At 40.5% G+C, this 19,081-nt stretch overlaps 2 protein-coding genes across 2 annotated transcripts; one reads left to right on the top strand and one right to left on the bottom strand.

Annotated features, from left to right (window-relative positions):
• The first annotated feature begins 215 nt into the window (after positions 1 to 215).
• On the top strand, positions 216 to 5,752 carry slc35b2 (solute carrier family 35 member B2). The gene is made up of 4 exons (XM_062436751.1): positions 216 to 402; positions 2,879 to 3,069; positions 3,176 to 3,336; positions 3,672 to 5,752. Exons 1-4 carry the CDS (start codon positions 383 to 385, stop codon positions 4,602 to 4,604), a joined length of 1,305 nt encoding a protein of 434 aa, XP_062292735.1. The 5' UTR covers positions 216 to 382; the 3' UTR covers positions 4,605 to 5,752.
• A 7,082-nt stretch (positions 5,753 to 12,834) lies between these two features.
• hsp90ab1 (heat shock protein 90, alpha (cytosolic), class B member 1) lies at positions 12,835 to 19,081 on the bottom strand. The gene is made up of 12 exons (XM_062436743.1): positions 18,978 to 19,081; positions 17,691 to 17,834; positions 17,382 to 17,588; positions 17,042 to 17,201; positions 16,683 to 16,816; positions 16,197 to 16,520; positions 15,939 to 16,104; positions 15,632 to 15,822; positions 14,838 to 14,985; positions 14,424 to 14,692; positions 13,481 to 13,814; positions 12,835 to 13,388 (listed from the first exon to the last, which is right to left on the bottom strand). Exons 2-12 carry the CDS (start codon positions 17,832 to 17,834, stop codon positions 13,270 to 13,272), a joined length of 2,196 nt encoding a protein of 731 aa, XP_062292727.1. The 5' UTR covers positions 18,978 to 19,081; the 3' UTR covers positions 12,835 to 13,269.

The following is a 19,081-nucleotide window of genomic DNA, read 5'->3' on the forward strand; positions in this document are numbered from 1 at the left end:
TTAGTTACTTTCCACCACTGAATGTACTTACCACAGCAGCATTGGACTCCACCGCTGACAGCCACAGGCGAGCAGTAGCAATGTGCAGTTACTCCTCCACACCGAGGGGGGGCAGGGTAGGCAGACGGGCATCTGTTCACCGTCTCCGGGCATCCTAGAGAAAGGAGGAGGTGGCCTTTCCTGCTCAAGTGAACACATCGGCTATTGAGGATAAGTTGCCGACATCAGAGCTAAAGGCGGCTAGTCCGAAAGAAGACTATCCCCTAATTATTAAAACCTCTACCTGTCGGACCCGGGCGGCTTCATGCTCTGTTTCAGCGGGGACGTTTGAGTCTGTCGGCGTGTGTGCTGCGCCAGGTGTCGGCCACAGAGTGAGGGGAAAATGCCTTCTTTTTCATGGAGGTAACGTTAGAGACCAGACAGAAGCTAACTGGAAAAATGTGTCATACTTTTAAAAAATAAAAAAAATACCAATGTGTTGACAAGCTCGGCTAGCTGCGGACTGATATGGCTGCAGTAAAGCTGTGGTCAGTCTGTGTCACAGTTTGTGGGCTAGATCCGGGGGTGGGGGATTTAGTGATTTGGGGGCCCCGGACTAACTGTCTTATTTTCACCCTTTCTCTAACTAAATGTTGGTACTGGCAGGGGTGGAAGTACTGCAAAACGTTTTCTTAAGTAAAACTTGTTAATATATATATATATATATATATATATATATATATATATATATATATATATATATATATACTGTTTAAGTCCTACATTCAACATTTTTCTTAAAAGAGACGTATTATCAGCACAATGTACTTAAATTTACTCAACTTGTTTACAAGGAGCTTTGAATTCTTACATATTGCTGGATAGTTTAATCAATAACAATGCATCATATTTGATACATTTTTTGAGTAAAATCTGAATCTGCACCATAACCAGTAACATCTGTCAGGTAAATGTAGTGCTGATTACAGCATTCCCATGTAGAAGTATACATTTGCATTTTTGAAAGCGCTTTGTCAGCCTGTTGTGAGCTATTTTGGGGTACAATGAGGTAGAATAGTAAAATATTTCAATATATATATATATATTGAAATATTTAAACATCAAAATAAATCTGCAGCTGTTTGAGGCCCTCCTAGTTGGGGGCCCCAGGCAGTGGTCTACATCACCTAATGGTAAATTCGGTGACCCAATTCAGTTGCAAACGTTATATTGCCACTCTAGTACTTTATTTCAATAGGTGGGACTAAAATGTGGTCAAAATGTTTCGCTTTTTTAAATGCCACTTTTCCAGTTTTGTAGTTTAAAATACTTTGGCACTATTTTTGGTAACAAATGCTATCAGAATTTGTAATTTGCTAAAACATATGCAGTGGCAATACGTCTGAAATTGTTTAATCTGATGGGACACACAATTTACAGCAACACCAGTCTGGGTTTTTCCATTCTGCATTGATGTGTTCACTGTGTTCTCTTTCTAGTTTATTCAGACCACTCCAGGATGGGAAATTAACTGTTTAAAATGAACATCTACAAGCTTCTGTCAGATTAATGTTCAAATTCACCAGCCACTCAATAGTAAATCGTGATTTTGTGTCTGAAATCTATCAGCCTCTTTCATATTTTACCAGCATTTGGCTGGTGACTGCTGCTAACTTCCTTTGCCTTGCAGCTAGGGAGTAAAAGTTACATAGCTGTAATGAAGAACTGAACCATTTTATTATTTTTTTAGTGAAAGGAATGTTTCCGTTTCAGTCCATATTATCTGCTGTCACATTTTAACACAGGGCTCTATCAGCCTTTTACAAGAAATCCTTTCTCGCCTCAGGTGAATTTTGGCAGTGCTCTCTACAGCAGTCTGTGGGTTGGCTGCCCGTCCAGTGCAGAGCATTCCTGCATGTAATAAAAGCTGCTTGTTCAGAGCCCAGGTCTTGCTTCAGTGGGCTATTGGCTGGCCAGGCCACAGCCGAGTCCCACACAAAGAGGCTCTGTGTGAGTCAGGCACACAGGTCCCCTGGCCTCACTCCGAATGGGATACACACACACACTGTGCCACGGCAGCAAGGAACACACCTTTTTCCTAGGGAGCTAGAGTTTCATCACAGGTGTGCTTGAATCAAAAGTGTTACCTAAGCTGTCTGTGAAGGTAGGCCATGGAGCTCATCCCATCTCTGCATGGCTTGTTTAACAAGGAGCATCACAGGTTGTTTTTTTCTCCTATGTGATTACCCATACACCCCACAACTATTACACCTATTGTTAGATGGTGTTTTGCTAGACAAGACAGAACTGCTTCTTAATTACTTTAACGTCTACTGATTTTGTGATTTTGTGTGGCTTTGTCAGGAGTTTTCTAAACTCTGAAGAAATAACGCTGGTGATTTATGGGTCAAGTACTCCAAACGTTATATGAACAATACTTAATCATAGGAGTACCCATTTCTTTACAGTGTAGTGACATTACTAATAGCAAAATGGCTGTGCAGGGCAACTCTGCTGACAGTTGCTTCTGCTTCAAAACCTGTAAGATGACAAAGCACTCTTCTGTTCAAGTGATCAGTCCCAGCCCAGTACAGGGAGACACACTACCTTCGGGTGTCCTGTCAGGGTGCTTTAGAACTAATAAATGGGTTAGACTAAATTAAAAGCTACAAAGTGATTGTGTCCATCCAGTGCAACGAGGAGGGGTATACACTTAAATGGAGCTGACATGCTAAAAGAAACAAATGATCTTAATTTATTGGCTACCTATTGTATACATTGTACAGTTGACCCTCTGTAAGCGTACATATGACTAATAAAACTGAACTAATTTAGGGTTTTTTGTTGTGTTTTGTACTTCTCAATGTGGCCTAATATGCATTTTTCTATTGCCTCGTAGGATTTGGCCTGCACTGGTGTTGCTTCTCTTCCCTTCCTCTGTTGCCGCAGAAGAAGAGTCATCACTACTGGAAGGCTGGCGCGATGTCTGGCTCTTTCGATTCCTCATCAACATACTGGGATACTCCTCCATCATTATCCCTGGCTACCTCCTCATTAGCTACTTCAAGCGCCATAATTACCTAGAAACAGGTTTGGACCTATAAATCTGAAAATATGTGGCCGTTTAAGTAAACAAACTGGTTCCTGGTTACCTTGATCCCAAGTTCATATATTGTTTGTTTTTCCTTTCTCTCAGGTAGTGGGATTTGCTTCCCTCTGATCAAGACGTGTGTGTTTGGCAGTGAGGCCAAGGCGGGTCTTTTGGATGACACGTCAGTTGCACCCAGGAACGAGGGTGATTCAGGTTCATCGATCAGACAGGTTGTCAAGTTGATCTTTTGTGCGGCTGGACTTCAGGTAGGGATCCGCCCAGGATACTCCGTCATTTATATACGTATAGTTCCGTACTGCTTAAGCTCCATAATACCTGCTTGTTTGGTTTTTTTATTTGCAGAGCATTAGGGAGGGTTGGTTTATGTTTTTGATCCCACTCACAGTTTGGTCTGTACTTAGCTTACTGGGGATGATTAAGAGACACTGGTGCAGGCCAGTAAACTCATCTATAAAATCAAGCTGTATATTAAAGGCCCATCTCAAAGCTGCAGTACTTAATATTTTATATTAATAATGGACTAAACAACAACAACAATGTATTTCTGCTTACTACAGTTGTTTCTTTTTTTAATACTTAGGTATCATACCTGACATGGGGCGTCCTACAGGAGAGGGTGATGACACGTTCCTATGGAGCAACAACTCCAGAAGAAGCGGGCGAGAAATTCAAGGACTCGCAGTTCTTGGTCTTCATGAACCGCATCCTGGCTCTGACCGTGTCAGGCTTGTGGTGCATCATGTTCAAACAACCTCGCCACGGAGCACCCATGTATAAGTACTCCTTTGCCTCACTCTCCAACATCCTGAGTAGCTGGTGCCAGTACGAGGCCCTCAAGTACATCAGCTTCCCTACTCAAGTCTTGGCCAAGGCCTCCAAGGTCATTCCTGTCATGCTAATGGGCAAGATAATCTCCCGTAAAAGCTATGAGTACTGGGAGTACTTGACGGCCGTGCTCATCTCAGTGGGCGTCAGCATGTTCCTGCTGTCCAGCACAACCAGCAAGCACCCATCCAATGTCACCACCTTCAGCGGGATCATCATCCTTGGCGGCTACATCGTTTTCGACAGCTTCACCTCCAACTGGCAGGACAACCTGTTCAAGTACAAGATGTCATCAGTGCAGATGATGTTCGGTGTCAACTTGTTCTCTTGCCTCTTCACCATCGGCTCGCTGCTGGAGCAGGGTGCCTTCTTTGACTCGGTGGCCTTCATGACACGTCACTCCGAGTTCGCCTTCCATGCCGTTTTGCTCTCCGTGTGCTCGGCATGTGGCCAGCTCTTCATCTTCTATACCATCAACCAGTTTGGTGCTGCCATCTTTACCATCATAATGACCTTGCGACAGGCCATCGCCATTCTCCTCTCTTGTTTCCTTTACGGTCACGCCATCACCTTAGTGGGTGGCTTCGGCATTGGCACAGTTTTCCTGGCGCTCTTTCTACGGGTGTATGCTCGTAACCGCATGAAGAAGTCAGGCCGTCGGTCAACACAGCCGCTTGCACAGGTGTAGCACTACAAAGACGCACCAAACTGGGAACTGAGACCACATTTTCTGTGGTGCTTTATCTGTCTATTTGTGTGTATCTATTTTTTTGTTGTTTTGTTTATCTTTAGCATTCTTTTCCATTGTCTTTTTTTGTTGTTTTTTTGTTAGCAATGGTACAGAAAGGGATTCTGCAGTTTTGACACTTACACCAAGTTGCCCCCAAGGGGTCCATGTGATTTGTCAGGTCAGCAGTCACAGAAGTTTTTGAGTGCCTGTAAGATTGTCTATTACACAAGTCCCAATCTACAAGCTGCCACTTAACAGTCTGACAGGTGGTTTCTTTTTTATAAATCACCTTTTGTGGCTTGTGCAGCTAAAAAAAAAGTTACTGTGACACTGAAAAATACTGCTTGTCTGAGCTGTACGGTTACGCATTAATCTTCAAGCTTTTATGATATTGCCCATACTTGACTTTAACCCATATATTTGAACAAGCCGGTCACCTTTCATATCAACAATTGTTCTATCCAGTGGGTTGTCTCAGATGCCTATCTCACACTCCTCCATGTTGGAGAGAATGGGCCTTTATGTGTCTTAATGTGGGATTTTATCATGCAAAGCTGTAAACATAGCTTGTACATGTGGTGCATACATTACTGTTTAAATTAAGGTATATTAACATGTTACAGAAGATATCATTTACATTAGTAGGTGGTATGCAGTTTGTGGAATAAAGAACACACAACTTTAAAACTATAATTTTGACCCAACATCACCACACCAGATGCTGCTGTGGGGTTTTTTTTGGCACCACATTATTTTAAGATACATTTTTTGTTGTCACAACACAGATTTTACTTAATGTTTTTAAAATCAGGCTAAAGATCATGTAAATATATCTCTTAAGTCATTGTTTATTTCCAACCAACTTGTTTGTTGTGTACTTTTGTAAAAAGACTGCTCCGTGTATTTCACTGTTCCATGTGAATGTTTGGCAAAATACTGAATGGATGATGTTGGTAATGCTCATTGCTGTTACAAAGGATGTGGAGATGGACCCAGGGGGGAGTTTGCAGAACAAAATACAAGGGAAATGCAATGTAACTGGTACCTTGTTTTTATCATTCTATTTCTCTGGTTACTGAATTAATAATAAAACCCATTAAATTAACTTACAACTATGATGTGAAGAGATTTGATTTGACTGTTTCACATTGCTTGTGCAAAGAGATTTTCTTCATAGTGCGCTTTGCTTTGTGGGTAAACAATTATAGTGATGACAATACACCTTATTCTCGTAGCACCCTTCATACACAAAATGCAGAACAAATGAACAAAGGAAAAAGAGTTGGCAAATTAATCAAAAAATGAAACTTTGAATTGCATTCAAAAAAGAAGCATGCAAGTTAAACTGCTTGGGAAAGTCTTCATACGTGTATATGTTTTAAAAACAAGACTGAGTCTAAAGACAGGATAGCAGATCTTTGAAGCGGTAATGTCTATTTAAAAAAAAAAAAAAAGTATTTTCATATTCACGCTTTACCCAGCTAATGACACTAGAAAAGTCTGGGAATTGGCAAGACCACCAAATTGCATGTTAGTCCATTTCCCTCTGAACCACAAGTGTCAATTTAAAGGCACTTGATAAAAAAAAGTCGGGGTCACCAGAGTCATTAGGATTCAGTCTCTGGGAACCATGAATGTATGTGCAAAATGTGCACTTATTAAGTCTGTAAATTTGGAGATTTTGACCTACTGGTGATACTAGATAAAAAATAAGGGGAAACCTCAAAGTTAGTGTGGCTCATCCCCTGGCTGCCATGAATGTCTACTCTCAGGTCTCCAGGAAGGCAGTTGAGACGTGGACATAGTGATAAAACGATGCCGGGCCGAAGGTTTCTGTTCTGACTTGAGGGATAATTAAAAGGCCACTACCAGAAGACCTGATGGTTCTAGATGATTCATATGCTAAAAGCAGATCTTATAAATCAATACAAGGATCTTAAAATCAGCTGAAGCAAACAGGTAGCCAGTGTAGAGACTTCAAAATTGGTGTAATGTGTGCTCTCTTTCTAATCCTGGTCAACACACAACTTTTTTAAGTAATTGAAATTGCGATATATTCTTTTTAGGGGGCAGAAAATAGATCATTACAATAGTCAGTCCTGCAGGTAGTAAAGGTATGCATTAGTGTATCTGTTGGCTTGAGAGAGAAACAGTCACAATCTGGCAATGTACTAAAGATCATAACATGTATTCTTAGTTATGTTTTCAATGTGACGTTCAAAATAAGATCTGAATCAAAGATAACTCCTAGGTTTTGCTGACAAAGGTTTAATGCCAGTGCTTGCAGTTTCACAATGAGTTTTTGTCTTCAGTACCAGTAACCAAGACTTCTGTTTTTTCCTGATTGAGCTGTAGAAAATTCTCTGCCAGCCATAATTTGATATCTTGAATACAGTTCAAAATGGCATATATTGTTCCTGAGTTACAGTGGCTGGGAAGTGCAAAACAACATTACAAAGTGTGAAACACATTTTGGAAAATATTTTTACATATCATAAAACAAAAGTACATGAGTAAACATTTTTTTACCAAGGACAAAACTAATTAAGTTAAATGACTTAATTAAAAATGACTAAATACCAGAAGTGACGTCAAAGTGATAAAGTGAGCTGCGACAGTCCAACAGTATGTTTCCTCAGCTGCTAAATAAACCATAGACATATATATGTCTGTGAAATAAACTAGCTGCTACTCTCATGCTGTGTACAACACTGAACAAGTTTTCTTCTTCTCTCGACGCTTTCACAACTCGTTCCTTACTTACTCTACAGCCACATTACCTGGTGGTGGAATTTATACAATGCTTAACTCATGAATGAACCAACTACAATGCAAATTAATCCATTAAATGAACTAAATTGCCCACAAAATTTAGTTCGTACAAATTTGCTCTGGAATTATTTATAGTAGCAGCTAGTTTATTTCATAGACATATACACGTATATATGTCTATGATTTATTTAGCAGCTGAGGAAACATGCTGGTGGATTATTGCAGCTCACTTTATCACTTCCAAGTCACGTTTCTGTATTTGGTACTTTCCCTTTACGTGAAGATTGTGTCATTTGTAAATTTGTTTCGGGACTGGTAACTGGTGTTTTCGCTTCATGTAAATTAGTTTTGTCCTTGGTAAAAGTGTTTTGCTCATTTAATTTTGTTGTATGATATGTAAAAATGTTTTTCAAAATCTAAATGTGTTGTTTCACACTTTGTAATGTTGTTTTGCACTTATCGGCCAACATACTGAGTAGTCAGGAGGCACATCAACATAACGCTGCATGTCATTGGCATAGCTATGGATATTTATGCCATGCCTGCTGATGACATTTTCAAGTGGCAAGATGTAGAGGTAAAAAAGCGTGGGACCTAAAAAAGGACCTTGAGGAACACCACAGTTTATTTTATAGCTTTTAGATTAACATTGATCTATGCTTACACAAAGGTAAGGTAAGATTTCAACCAATAAAAAACAGTGCAAGAAAGTCTAATCAGGCTGTGAAGTCTACCTAAAAGAATCAAGTGATCTACAGTATCAAAGGCTGCACTGAAGTCAAGTAGTACTAATACAGAAAGTTTTTTATAACCGTTTTAGCCCTGAGGTCATTTACAACCTTGACTAGTGCTGTTGGCCTAAAAATAAGTGAATATTAAACTGATATTTTTCATAAATAATGTGGGAGTTTGTAAAATTCTGATTTAGAATGAATCAATTGTAGCCAATTTATAACACGTCTGCAAAAGCTTCTCTGTAGGTCTGATTTTGTCAATGTTGTTTAGGTCATTCCATAAGCTGATGTTGGAAATGCAGTATTCAAGGGAGTAAAGGGGGCTCAGGTCTACAGCATCAGTAGCTACATAGAGTTGTATATCATCTGTAAATAAGTTGATGAAATGTTAATGAAACAAGTGAACAGGGTTTGTCCTAACGATTTCTATATTTCTTCTGATCTTACAACAGCAAAGTGCTCTTATTACTGTGGTACAAGGTTTTCAGCAGTCGAAATACAGATTTTTGGTTCTAAATGGTTGCACATTTTATTTTGATTTTCCCTCTGCCACCTCCTCATATTTTTTCCCCACTTTTCAGTCTCATCAAGAAATGATAGGATATTTATCTGAGCTGCTCTTTTCGCTCTAAACTGATTCATAAACCAGACCACTTTTATGATTCACTGTACATCAAATTGAAGACTGGGTTTGACTGTGATGTTCCAGAAACCATTTCCCCCTGGTTTATCAATCGCACAGCTTCTTAGTGGGGGGAATTTCCCTGCACCTCTCATTTAAAAACGTCTCAAACCCCATCTGGTTTGGGGCAATGTGTCACATTGTCTGCATGTTTAGTCCTCTTTTCAATAATGCAAGCAAATGACATACAAAACAGGTGTGTTACAGACCTCCAGTTTCAGGCTGTAGCTGAACCAGTCACTTCGGACTCTCACTTTGACTGCTGGGATGACCCCGGCTTAGTGTTTTTATAGTAACTTTTATTAGATGGGGTGAACATTTGACTGTTTAAACAATGCCCGGCATCACTTGGAGCTTTTCCCGAAACAACCGTGGTCTTCTGCTGACACCTCAAGACAGTCAAACAGGAATCATGGCTTCGTTATGTGAACTAAGAGCTGAAAACTGAGAAGATGAAAAGTATCCTTTAATTAAATTGTTTTTTGGGATATGAACAAGCAGCCAGCTTTTTCAAACCTTTATGTCACATCCGCACACTCATTTACTGTACAAGTGGAAAATAAACACAGTTTGACAGACCATGCGTGAATCTCTCCACTCCTTTTCATCTAGGCATAAAGGTTATCATTCTTGTGGGTTCCTGTATTTTACGTTTCATGATAGGTTTTTATTTCTCTTGTGTAAGCCTTTGATCTGCACATCTTGCTTCCTTCCTACTCTGTGTGGGTGTTAATCCTGTTCCTGTCTCTAGTATTTAAGTGCTGTTAAATATAAGAAGTAACACGATGCTTGATGTGTGCAGCAAAATTGTTTCGGATCATGAGTGGCAGTTGTGTTTTTTCTGGCATTATGTATCATAAATGTCATAGGAACTAAATTACGCCACTTATACTTGACACACAGGCCTAGAGATGATGTGGTTGCCGGCGTATAGTGTAATACTGGTCTTCCTTTGTGATATAAAAACCACACTTACACAGTTAAGTGTGGTTTTTGTATCTATTACTGCTGTGACGCTCACCCATAAACACACAGTATGTAATTTCCTGCCACTGTGGGTCTGTCAATCAAAAGTATAACAAAAGACAGAGTTTGATGTAATTTCTTCTCAATCAAACCTCCACCAAACCATTCACACAGCTGAAAGATCAGTTCAAGTTCAAGAACCTAGTTTTAGTCAACATATTTTAAAGGTGCTGTGTGTAGAATTTAGTGCCATCTAGCTGATCAGTGTCGGAGATGGGGCCCCGTTCATTCCTATGAAAGCTGTTCAGTGGTGCATGACGCCAAAATATTTTCTTCCTTTACCGCGCAGCTTCCATATCATTGGGTCCATAGAGCAAGCGCTCTAGCGACTTCAGCTAGCCGAGCTGGCTACTTTCAGTTTAGCCCTCTGGGTAACTTGAATGAGAATAAAACAATCTAATTGTGTGGGTCTTCTAGATTTTCATATGGGTTGTGATGCTCAAAAAAATTGATCCACTGATTTACAGAGGTCTCTTTCACAATGTAAGTCTATGGGCAAAAGTCTTTTTGGGCCCAGTAGCATCACGTGATGTTGTAATACACAGTTTGGCCACTGTGTCAAATTGGCTTCAAAGCCAGGCACTGTTCCTGAGGGCTTGCATGGAGCCTGCCAAGTTGTACCTCCATGTTTCTACAATAGCCCAGAATGGACAAACCAAACACTTGCTCTAGAGAAGGCCTTTCGTCTTTTTTGCAAATTTCATGGCCGCCATAGGTTCTCCTACACACATGGGGGGGAGGGGGGACTATTTGGTTGGTTGCAGTCTGGAACCTCATTGCTAGAAGCCACTAAATCCTACACACTGGACCTTTAAGCTAAACTTGAGGCGTGTCTGCACTGACAGCATGCAGTGGAGCAAGACATGACAGACTGCAAAGATCACGAAAAGTGTGACACTGTAAGCAAATGTAACACACCACAGCCCACTGAAACACCAGGAACCCCTTCCTCCCACACACACAAATTAATGCTCTCAGAATTTGTGGGTTGAGAGCAGATTTAACACAAGAGAGTCAAATGTTTCCACCGGAAGACTTGTATTTAAATAAAAAAAAAAAAGGTCAGGTCACACAGTTGAACTTTCAACTTTATGAAGGGAACCTGTGCCAACTCTTGATGAACTTAAGTAGGAAATTTCCACCAGCTGAAAAACACAGATATTACTACAGAGCCTGACAGCCTTTAAAGCCACGCTTCCTGTCTAATTTTTTTCTTCCTTTTTAGCAGCTAAATGGAATTCAAACATTATTAATATTAATTTCTTATATATACTTTTCCTATTGTGGGATGTTAAAATATCTTCTAAGAAAAAGGCTTACCCTGACATTATGCAGCTGAGTGGAAAGCCTGAAAAAAAGAGTGAAGTCTGTTACAGCAGCAGATGAATGCCTTTGATTTTGGAATGAGATATCCAACAATCACATATGGATGTCTGCATATTTACTATAACTGTGCATATGGTTTTCTTATATTGGATTCTTAGACTTCTGTACAGTAGGAAACAAGTGCTGTAGTCTAACCCTTATGCAAAGTACATCTGCATGCATTATTTTACATTAATTTCCATAAAGTAGTGAACACTTACCAAGATATTATTGTTCAGTTCTGTTCTGTTTTGTAATGCAAAAGATTTTCTGATGCAGTAAATGAAGAAGGTGGTCAAGTGAAGGTGTTTAAACTTGCCAAAACAACAGTCTCACCTGCACCATGTTTCTGTATGACACAGACAAAGTTCCCCACTATCACTTTGACTGCAGCAAGTGTGTGTGCACAAGTGTACTCAGGAGGGACACACACCCACACACATCACTGTTTTACTGATGAGAGCAAGCAATCTGCTGCCACCCCCTCAAAGCTCAGCAAAACACATGACTTCCAGGAAAACGGCAATATACATTTCCCTCAAATAGTTCTGCTGATGATGCCTCATACTTTCAATAAACTTATGAGTATTTTACAATGTAGTTCTACGTGTTTTAATGTCATGTTGTTCAGACATCAATTTAGCGGCCAAATCTTTCCTTTCTTAGATACTTGTTATCTACTTTACTGTGACCTTTTGCTTTAGTCACACATTTCTAGTAAACACTAAACATTTTGTGGAAGTTCAAAATCCCTGATAACAGATAATTTGTGTATCAACATTTAAACATATGCACAACCCCAAATTTCTAATGTTATCCATTTCTTTCATTTTTGATTTTGGTGTTTGTCGCATCAACTATCTTGTTACTTAAACCAAAAACACTTGATTTGACTTGGGAGGTATTGTGATAAAATGTGTTCCTTCCTAACTTATACACATTTTGAGGCCAAATTAATATTAGTACTATTGACTAATTGTCACTGAGCTGTGACAATTAGTCAAATAGCTCAACAGCAAATTAGTTGACTGCTTCTGACAATGTTGGTAATTTTAAAAAGGAGAAAATAAGTCCAAAATATCCAGTTCCAGCTTCTCAAATGTCATTACTTTGTTTAGTCTTCTATTATGGTAAACTAAATATCTTTGGGTTGTGTACCAAAAAAGACAATTCACATTTGTATGGACCAAACAGCTAAAATTGAGAAAATAATCCACGAAACTGATAATGAAATCTGTTGCAGCCAAAATCTGACTACTGCAATCTAATTACATCCCCATTGTATAGGTTATAGAAAAGTCATGGTATACAGTGTTTTCACTTTGAGTGTTAACACAAAAACCTGTTTTGCGTTGATTAGTATGAATTGGAGTCATTTTAAATCCTTCTGACACGCAAATAACTGGGAAATGCTCCCTTAACAGTCTGGTCCCACGTCAAGTTTTAAGTAGCATGTCTCCACCTAGTGGTGACCTGAGAGAACAGTCTCAGCCAGTACAATGGCTGAATTTCAAGACCATGTAAATCCTGCAGAATAGATAAGTCTGCTAACACCTTGTAGTAGTAAAAGTTCTACCTGTAATAAGCCATAGATGCAACAGAACAACCGTAAGGTATTACATCTTTAATTTTTTGCAAAACAAGACTTGGAATACAGACAAGCCTGGACTCAGGCAAAGGAATCATACAGTCCTCTCTCCATGCAGCGTGCAGTGTTGCACATGAGCAGAACCCACCCGAACCCTCACCAGACCTGATCTGATAATGGAATGTACCATTCCCATGTTCACACATTTACCACTCCAACATTTAAAACTCAGTGCAACAGGGTACTCGTTAAAACAAATGTGCTGCCACCATGAACTTATACAGCAAAAACCAAAACTGCTTTTCTTAAAAGGGTCTTGCAGAGTAATGCTCTAGACACAAGAGCAACACTGGTGCACCACACAACATGAATGACTATTTGTTTTGCAGTTACTGCAGTTTTAAAGGATGAACAATTGAAAAGTGAGGCTAAAGTGTTAGAAATCTGGGGGTTGGTTTAATCGACTTCCTCCATGCGTGAAGCATCATCTTCACCATCGCCTTCTAGTGGGGGAATCTCATCTGGGACGGATGTGGAGGTGGCCTCCTCTGTGGGGACATCATCATCATCGATACCTAAGAAACAAAGAGTTTGTTAGTGATCCATTCAGGTAACAGGAATGCCAAAACTACTAATATTGATCGACAATTTTGACTAATGTCCTTACCCAGTCCGAGTTTGATCATTCTGTAGATGCGGTTGGAGTGGGTCTGTGGGTCGTCCAGGGAGAAGCCTGAGGACAGCAGGGCGGTCTCAAACAGCAGGATGACAAGGTCCTTGACAGCCTTGTCGTTTTTGTCAGCTTCAGCCTTCTGCCTGAGGGTTTCCACAATGGGGTGGTCAGGGTTGATCTCCAGGTGCTTCTTGGCCATCATGTAGCCCATGGTGGAGTTGTCCCTGAGTGCCTGGGCCTTCATGATTCTCTCCATGTTGGCCGTCCAACCGTAAGTGCTTGTCACAATACAGCAGGGTGATGACACCAGTCTGTTGGACACTGTCACCTGGAGGAAAAAGTAAATAAATCAACTTTAAAAACATCCAGTGTTTGAACAGCAGGTTGATCCATTTTAAAACCCAAGAGGGGTAACTCCAAGTTAATAAAGCATGCAAAACAGTCATGTTAGGAATAATGCTCACACACACGCATGTTCAAGCCATGTATTGGCTCATAGGTTTGTCAATTCCACCACACCTTTAATATATATGAAGACCTTTTATATTAGCACACACAGGTCAGGCCGTTAACTATGTTTCCTATTTTAATCTTCACATTTTGTCAAACCAATTGTTCAAATTGAAACCCAGGCATCTGTTAGAATAATATTAAAAATCAATCATGAGTTAGGTTTCCAATATTCTGGACTTGCAACATCTCCACACAATCTGGACTAGTCAAAACAGTTTGCAAACAAGAAGTCATTCAGGGCACACTTGATAAACAGGACACCTACGGGGGCTGCATGAACTCACCAGAATACAAGTTAGGACCAACTAGGCACCTGTTACCAAACAAAACACTGTCAACTCAAGTTGTGACTTTAAGAATAAATCCTGGAGTATGAAGAGAAGTTTGAGGTTAACAGAAAATCAGAACCATTAAGATCACTGACCTTTTCCACTTTTTTGTCCAGAATCTCCTTCATGAGCTTGCAGAGGTTCTCAAACTTTGCCTTGTCCTCCTCCATCTTTTTCTTCTCCTCCTCATCCTCTGGGAGCTCCAGGCCCTCCTTAGTGACAGAGACCAGGCTCTTGCCATCAAACTCCTTCAACTGTTGGACACAGTACTCGTCGATGGGCTCTGTCATGTACAGGACCTCGAAGCCACGCTTGCGGACGCGCTCGACGAAGGCGGAGTTGGCCACCTGGTCTTTGCTCTCACCTAAAGATAATTATTTGTGGTTAGTGCAATACATGCAGGTTTAATGCAGTTCACTCTGTTAACAGTGTTGATGCATACACAATTCATCAACAATGTTAGGATTGAGGGTGATCGCAAAGTCATCACATTTAGGAGACTGACTCACCAGTAATGTAGTAGATGGACTTCTGGTTTTCCTTCATGCGGGTGAGGTACTCTGTGAGGGAGGTGGTCTCATCTCCAGACTGGGAGCTGTGGTAACGCAGCAACTCAGACAGCTTCTTGCGGTTTTGAGAGTCCTCATGGATGCCCAGCTACAGACGATAATGAGCAATGATTACATACTCTGCAAAACCACCCTTACACCAGAAGCCTGGATCCCAAAGCAAGACCAATTTCCCAGCTAAATATGGGCTTGCCTCATTAAATAGTTTAACTCTTAATGTTGCAATTATAAAACTCTTCCAAGTGAATAGTTCATATCCACCCCAAGATAACCATCTTCCTGATACCATAAAGTGTTGAAACTTAAATGAAATATAATTCTGATAGTGTGAGTACAAAGTAACTGATATTGAACATTTCATTCCCAGAAGAAATATCATAAAGCAATACTCAAAAGACTATTGCACTAAGTGGCTAATCTACAGCACATAAGCACTGCAACTAGTGTTGTAAACAATAGATGAACACTTAATACATGAGCATATTTTAATTGTTAACCATACAGTACAGCTATGTAGTGCATTTTAAAATGTCTGGCTTACAACTAAAACTATGACTACACCGCCTTAAAAAGCAAGAGGGAACACCAACCATTACATTAAAGAATAAACCTTATGAATCCATGGAGCGGCACTGAAGATGCAAGGAGTGCAATAAGGAAAAGGAGCTTTGATTAAAAAAAAGTATCTTAAAAAAAAATAAAAAGATCCAAAATTGCACATTTCTATCAATTACCTTGATATTCTTGGAGAACCCTTCATAGAACTTCTTGTAGTTTTCCTTGTCCTCAGCCAGTTCGGCAAAGAGCTCCAGACACTTCTTGACGATGTTCTTGCGGATGACCTTCAGGATCTTGCTCTGCTGCAGCATTTCTCTGGAGATGTTGAGGGGCAGATCCTCAGAGTCCACGACTCCCCGAACAAAGTCTGGAGATGAACACAAAAATGGGTTATTGGAACATTTAATTTATATATATAAAAATAAAAAAGCTTCGTTTTTAGAAGATAGATGCTTTTGTATATTTTGTAATAAGTCTACTCACTGAGGTACTCTGGGATGAGTTCTTCACAGTTGTCCATGATGAAGACTCTCCTGACGTACAGCTTGATGTTGTTCTTCTTTTTCTTGTTCTCAAAGAGGTCAAAAGGTGCACGACGAGGAATAAAGAGCAAGGCCCGGAACTCAAGCTGGCCCTCCACTGAGAAATGCTGTGAGGAGGAGAATTCACATTTTACTTGTGCCCATTTTATCCAAGCTGCTGGCTGAAGCATACATACACAATTTGAATCGCAAAGCGTACCTTGACAGCAAGATGATCCTCCCAGTCATTGGTCAGACTCTTGTAGAACTCGCCGTACTCCTCGTTTGTGATGTCGTCGGGGTTTCTGGTCCAGATGGGCTTGGTCTTGTTCAGCTCCTCCTGGTCGATGTACTTCTCCTTGATCTTCTTTTTCTTCTTCTTGTCCTTGTCTTTGGAGTCCTCCTCGTCATCTGAGCCTACATCTTCGATCTTTGGCTTGTCCTCAGCCTCCTCTTTCTCATCTTTCTCATCCTTCTCATCTTTCTCTGCCTTTTCCTCCTCTGCCTCATCATCGCTGATCTCCTTATCACGCTCCTTCTCCACCTACGCATTAGAAAGTGACCCAATTTTAACTTCACTTAGTTTTAATTAGCCAAAACAATAACTTAGATACCTTTCAAAATAAAGTTGAGTTACAAAGGGCTTTACAATACAACACAATGCAGAATGAATGAAGAACTCCACTGAGTGAAATTCAATACTTACAAAGAGGGTGATGGGATAGCCAATGAACTGAGAGTGCTTCTTGACGATTTCCTTGACCCTCTTCTCCTCGACGTATTCCGTCTGGTCATCCTTCAGGTGCAGGATGATCTTAGTTCCACGTCCGATGGGCTCTCCTGTGAACGCAGTTGCACAACAGTGAGCACATTTTGTTCTAACAAGCTGCCATGTTAGGGGATGAAGCAGGCATTTACTGGTACAGCAGTATTGACTGGCACACTGGGTGAATGGCACTAGCATATCAAAGTCCAGAGTAAACAGCATTGACAATTTCTAAAGAACCTTTTTAAGAAATGTTTCCATCTCAACTGCTTCATTATAAATGATACAAAGACGCTTACCGGTGTCGACCTTGACTGTGAAGGAGCCACCGGCAGAGGACTCCCAGGCATACTGCTCATCATCATTGTGTTTGGTGATGACAACCACCTTCTCGGCAACCAGATAGGCAGAGTAGAAACCCACACCAAACTGACCAATCATGGAGATGTCAGCTCCAGCCTAGAAGGAACACAATTATAAACTTCAATATATGGCAGCCAAAGCAAAAACAATGATTCTTGTCATTTTGATAGCAAATCCATTATCAGTCTGATTCATGCAACCATTTCCTGTCTTGTAATATACAGCCTACCCTTATTTTACACATGCTGCATACTAGATCATGTAACCATATCGTACCTGCAAAGCCTCCATGAAGGCCTTGGTGCCAGACTTGGCGATGGTACCCAGGTTGTTGATCAGGTCGGCTTTGGTCATGCCGATTCCAGTGTCGATAAGGGTCAGGGTGCGGTCATCTTTGTTGGGGATGATTTCAATTTTCAGATCTTTGCCGCTGTCCATCTTGGTAGGCTCAGTCAGGCTTTCATAGCGGATTTTGTCCAGCGCCTGTAAAAATATTAAGCACAATTCAACAATGCTATATATAAAAAATAATGGGGTGACTCGACATACCATCATGTGCTTAACAACAAGACCTTGCAGACTTACATCAGAGGCATTGGAGATCAACTCCCTGAGGAAGATCTCCTTGTTGGAATAGAAGGTGTTGATAATCAGGGACATCAGCTGAGCAATCTCTGCCTGGAAGGCAAAGGTCTCAGCCTCCTCCTCTTGGTGCATTTCTTCAGGCATCTGCACAGAAGAAAATCAAATCATGTAATGTCTGTATTATTTTAAAGCATATACAAGAAAACTGATTATGTTCAAGTGATGATAAACTGATAGAGATCACCATATTTGAGGCTAAAATAGATATTTGTTAGGGTGTGTAGCACTCTACTCCTAAACTCTAATCTCATCAGTTTCAATTGTCAATAAACGATACTATAAATTTGATTATGCCCACAAGCCCATTTCAATATTGGATAGCTGCCATCGTGTTACTACAGATCGGCGGAAGTAGCTGTTAACCAACATGGCGTCGGACCGACAATACAGACAGACAATGGCCTCCGCAAACACGTGCTGAAGGACGGACGGCACCGGACAAAAATAAGGGATAGAAAGGAGTTATTTGTGATAACTCGTGATTAAAAACACACTAAATGTAATCGTTAAAAAGGTTTATTGGTAAATTTGACGGCCGATTTCACGCTAATATAAATACGTAGGTAAAATAACAAGCCAAAACAATGACCTGACATTTACCCCTACAGAGAGTCACAGCTCAATGTATTTTATATTAACACAAACGTTGTGTGCGTCGTTACGTAACGGCTGGATGACCGTTAAAGGCTTACGGTGACTGCACGAGAAATCACGACGCGTTTGATAAAAACGTTGGCTCGATACCTTTAAAATAAAGACTATTTTTATTATAAGAGGTAAGGGGCACGTTGTGGCTTTATAAATATGAGTACACATATGTGATTTGTGCTCTTTAAATGGGGTGTTTAGCTATATAAACAGCCTGGTCATCGTCACCACACCTGCCTTTGTGCAACCCGAGCCCGGCCTCACATCTCTGCAGTGCCGCATTTTGCTACCCTGCTCTACACCATTCAAACAGGCTGCCAAAACACACAAAAGACCCTTCGCCGTACAAAAGATTAATTATTATGTAACAGATGAATAAGACCGACCGGAGAAATAAAGCCATTATGCCAGATTTCACCCAGCATGCAGCACTGATGCTAAGGTTGTCGTCGTGACTCATGAGCTCTCATCGTGGATACATCCACGGACTAGTCCAGGGATGGCTTAGCAAAAAAACATTCAAAAATATTAACAAACCATAATGTCTTCTATTGGAAAGCAAAATGTGTGTGTACATACCTTGTTTATTCCGTTGACTTTCTTGAATCAAATGCAACCAGATATGTGTCCCCTATGCTCTCTGACGCAGGGAAATGGAAAGGGACTTCCTCTTAATAGACCGG

This window comes from Scomber scombrus, chromosome 17 (genome assembly GCF_963691925.1).
Source record: "Scomber scombrus chromosome 17, fScoSco1.1, whole genome shotgun sequence".
NCBI classification, from domain to species: domain Eukaryota; kingdom Metazoa; phylum Chordata; class Actinopteri; order Scombriformes; family Scombridae; genus Scomber; species Scomber scombrus.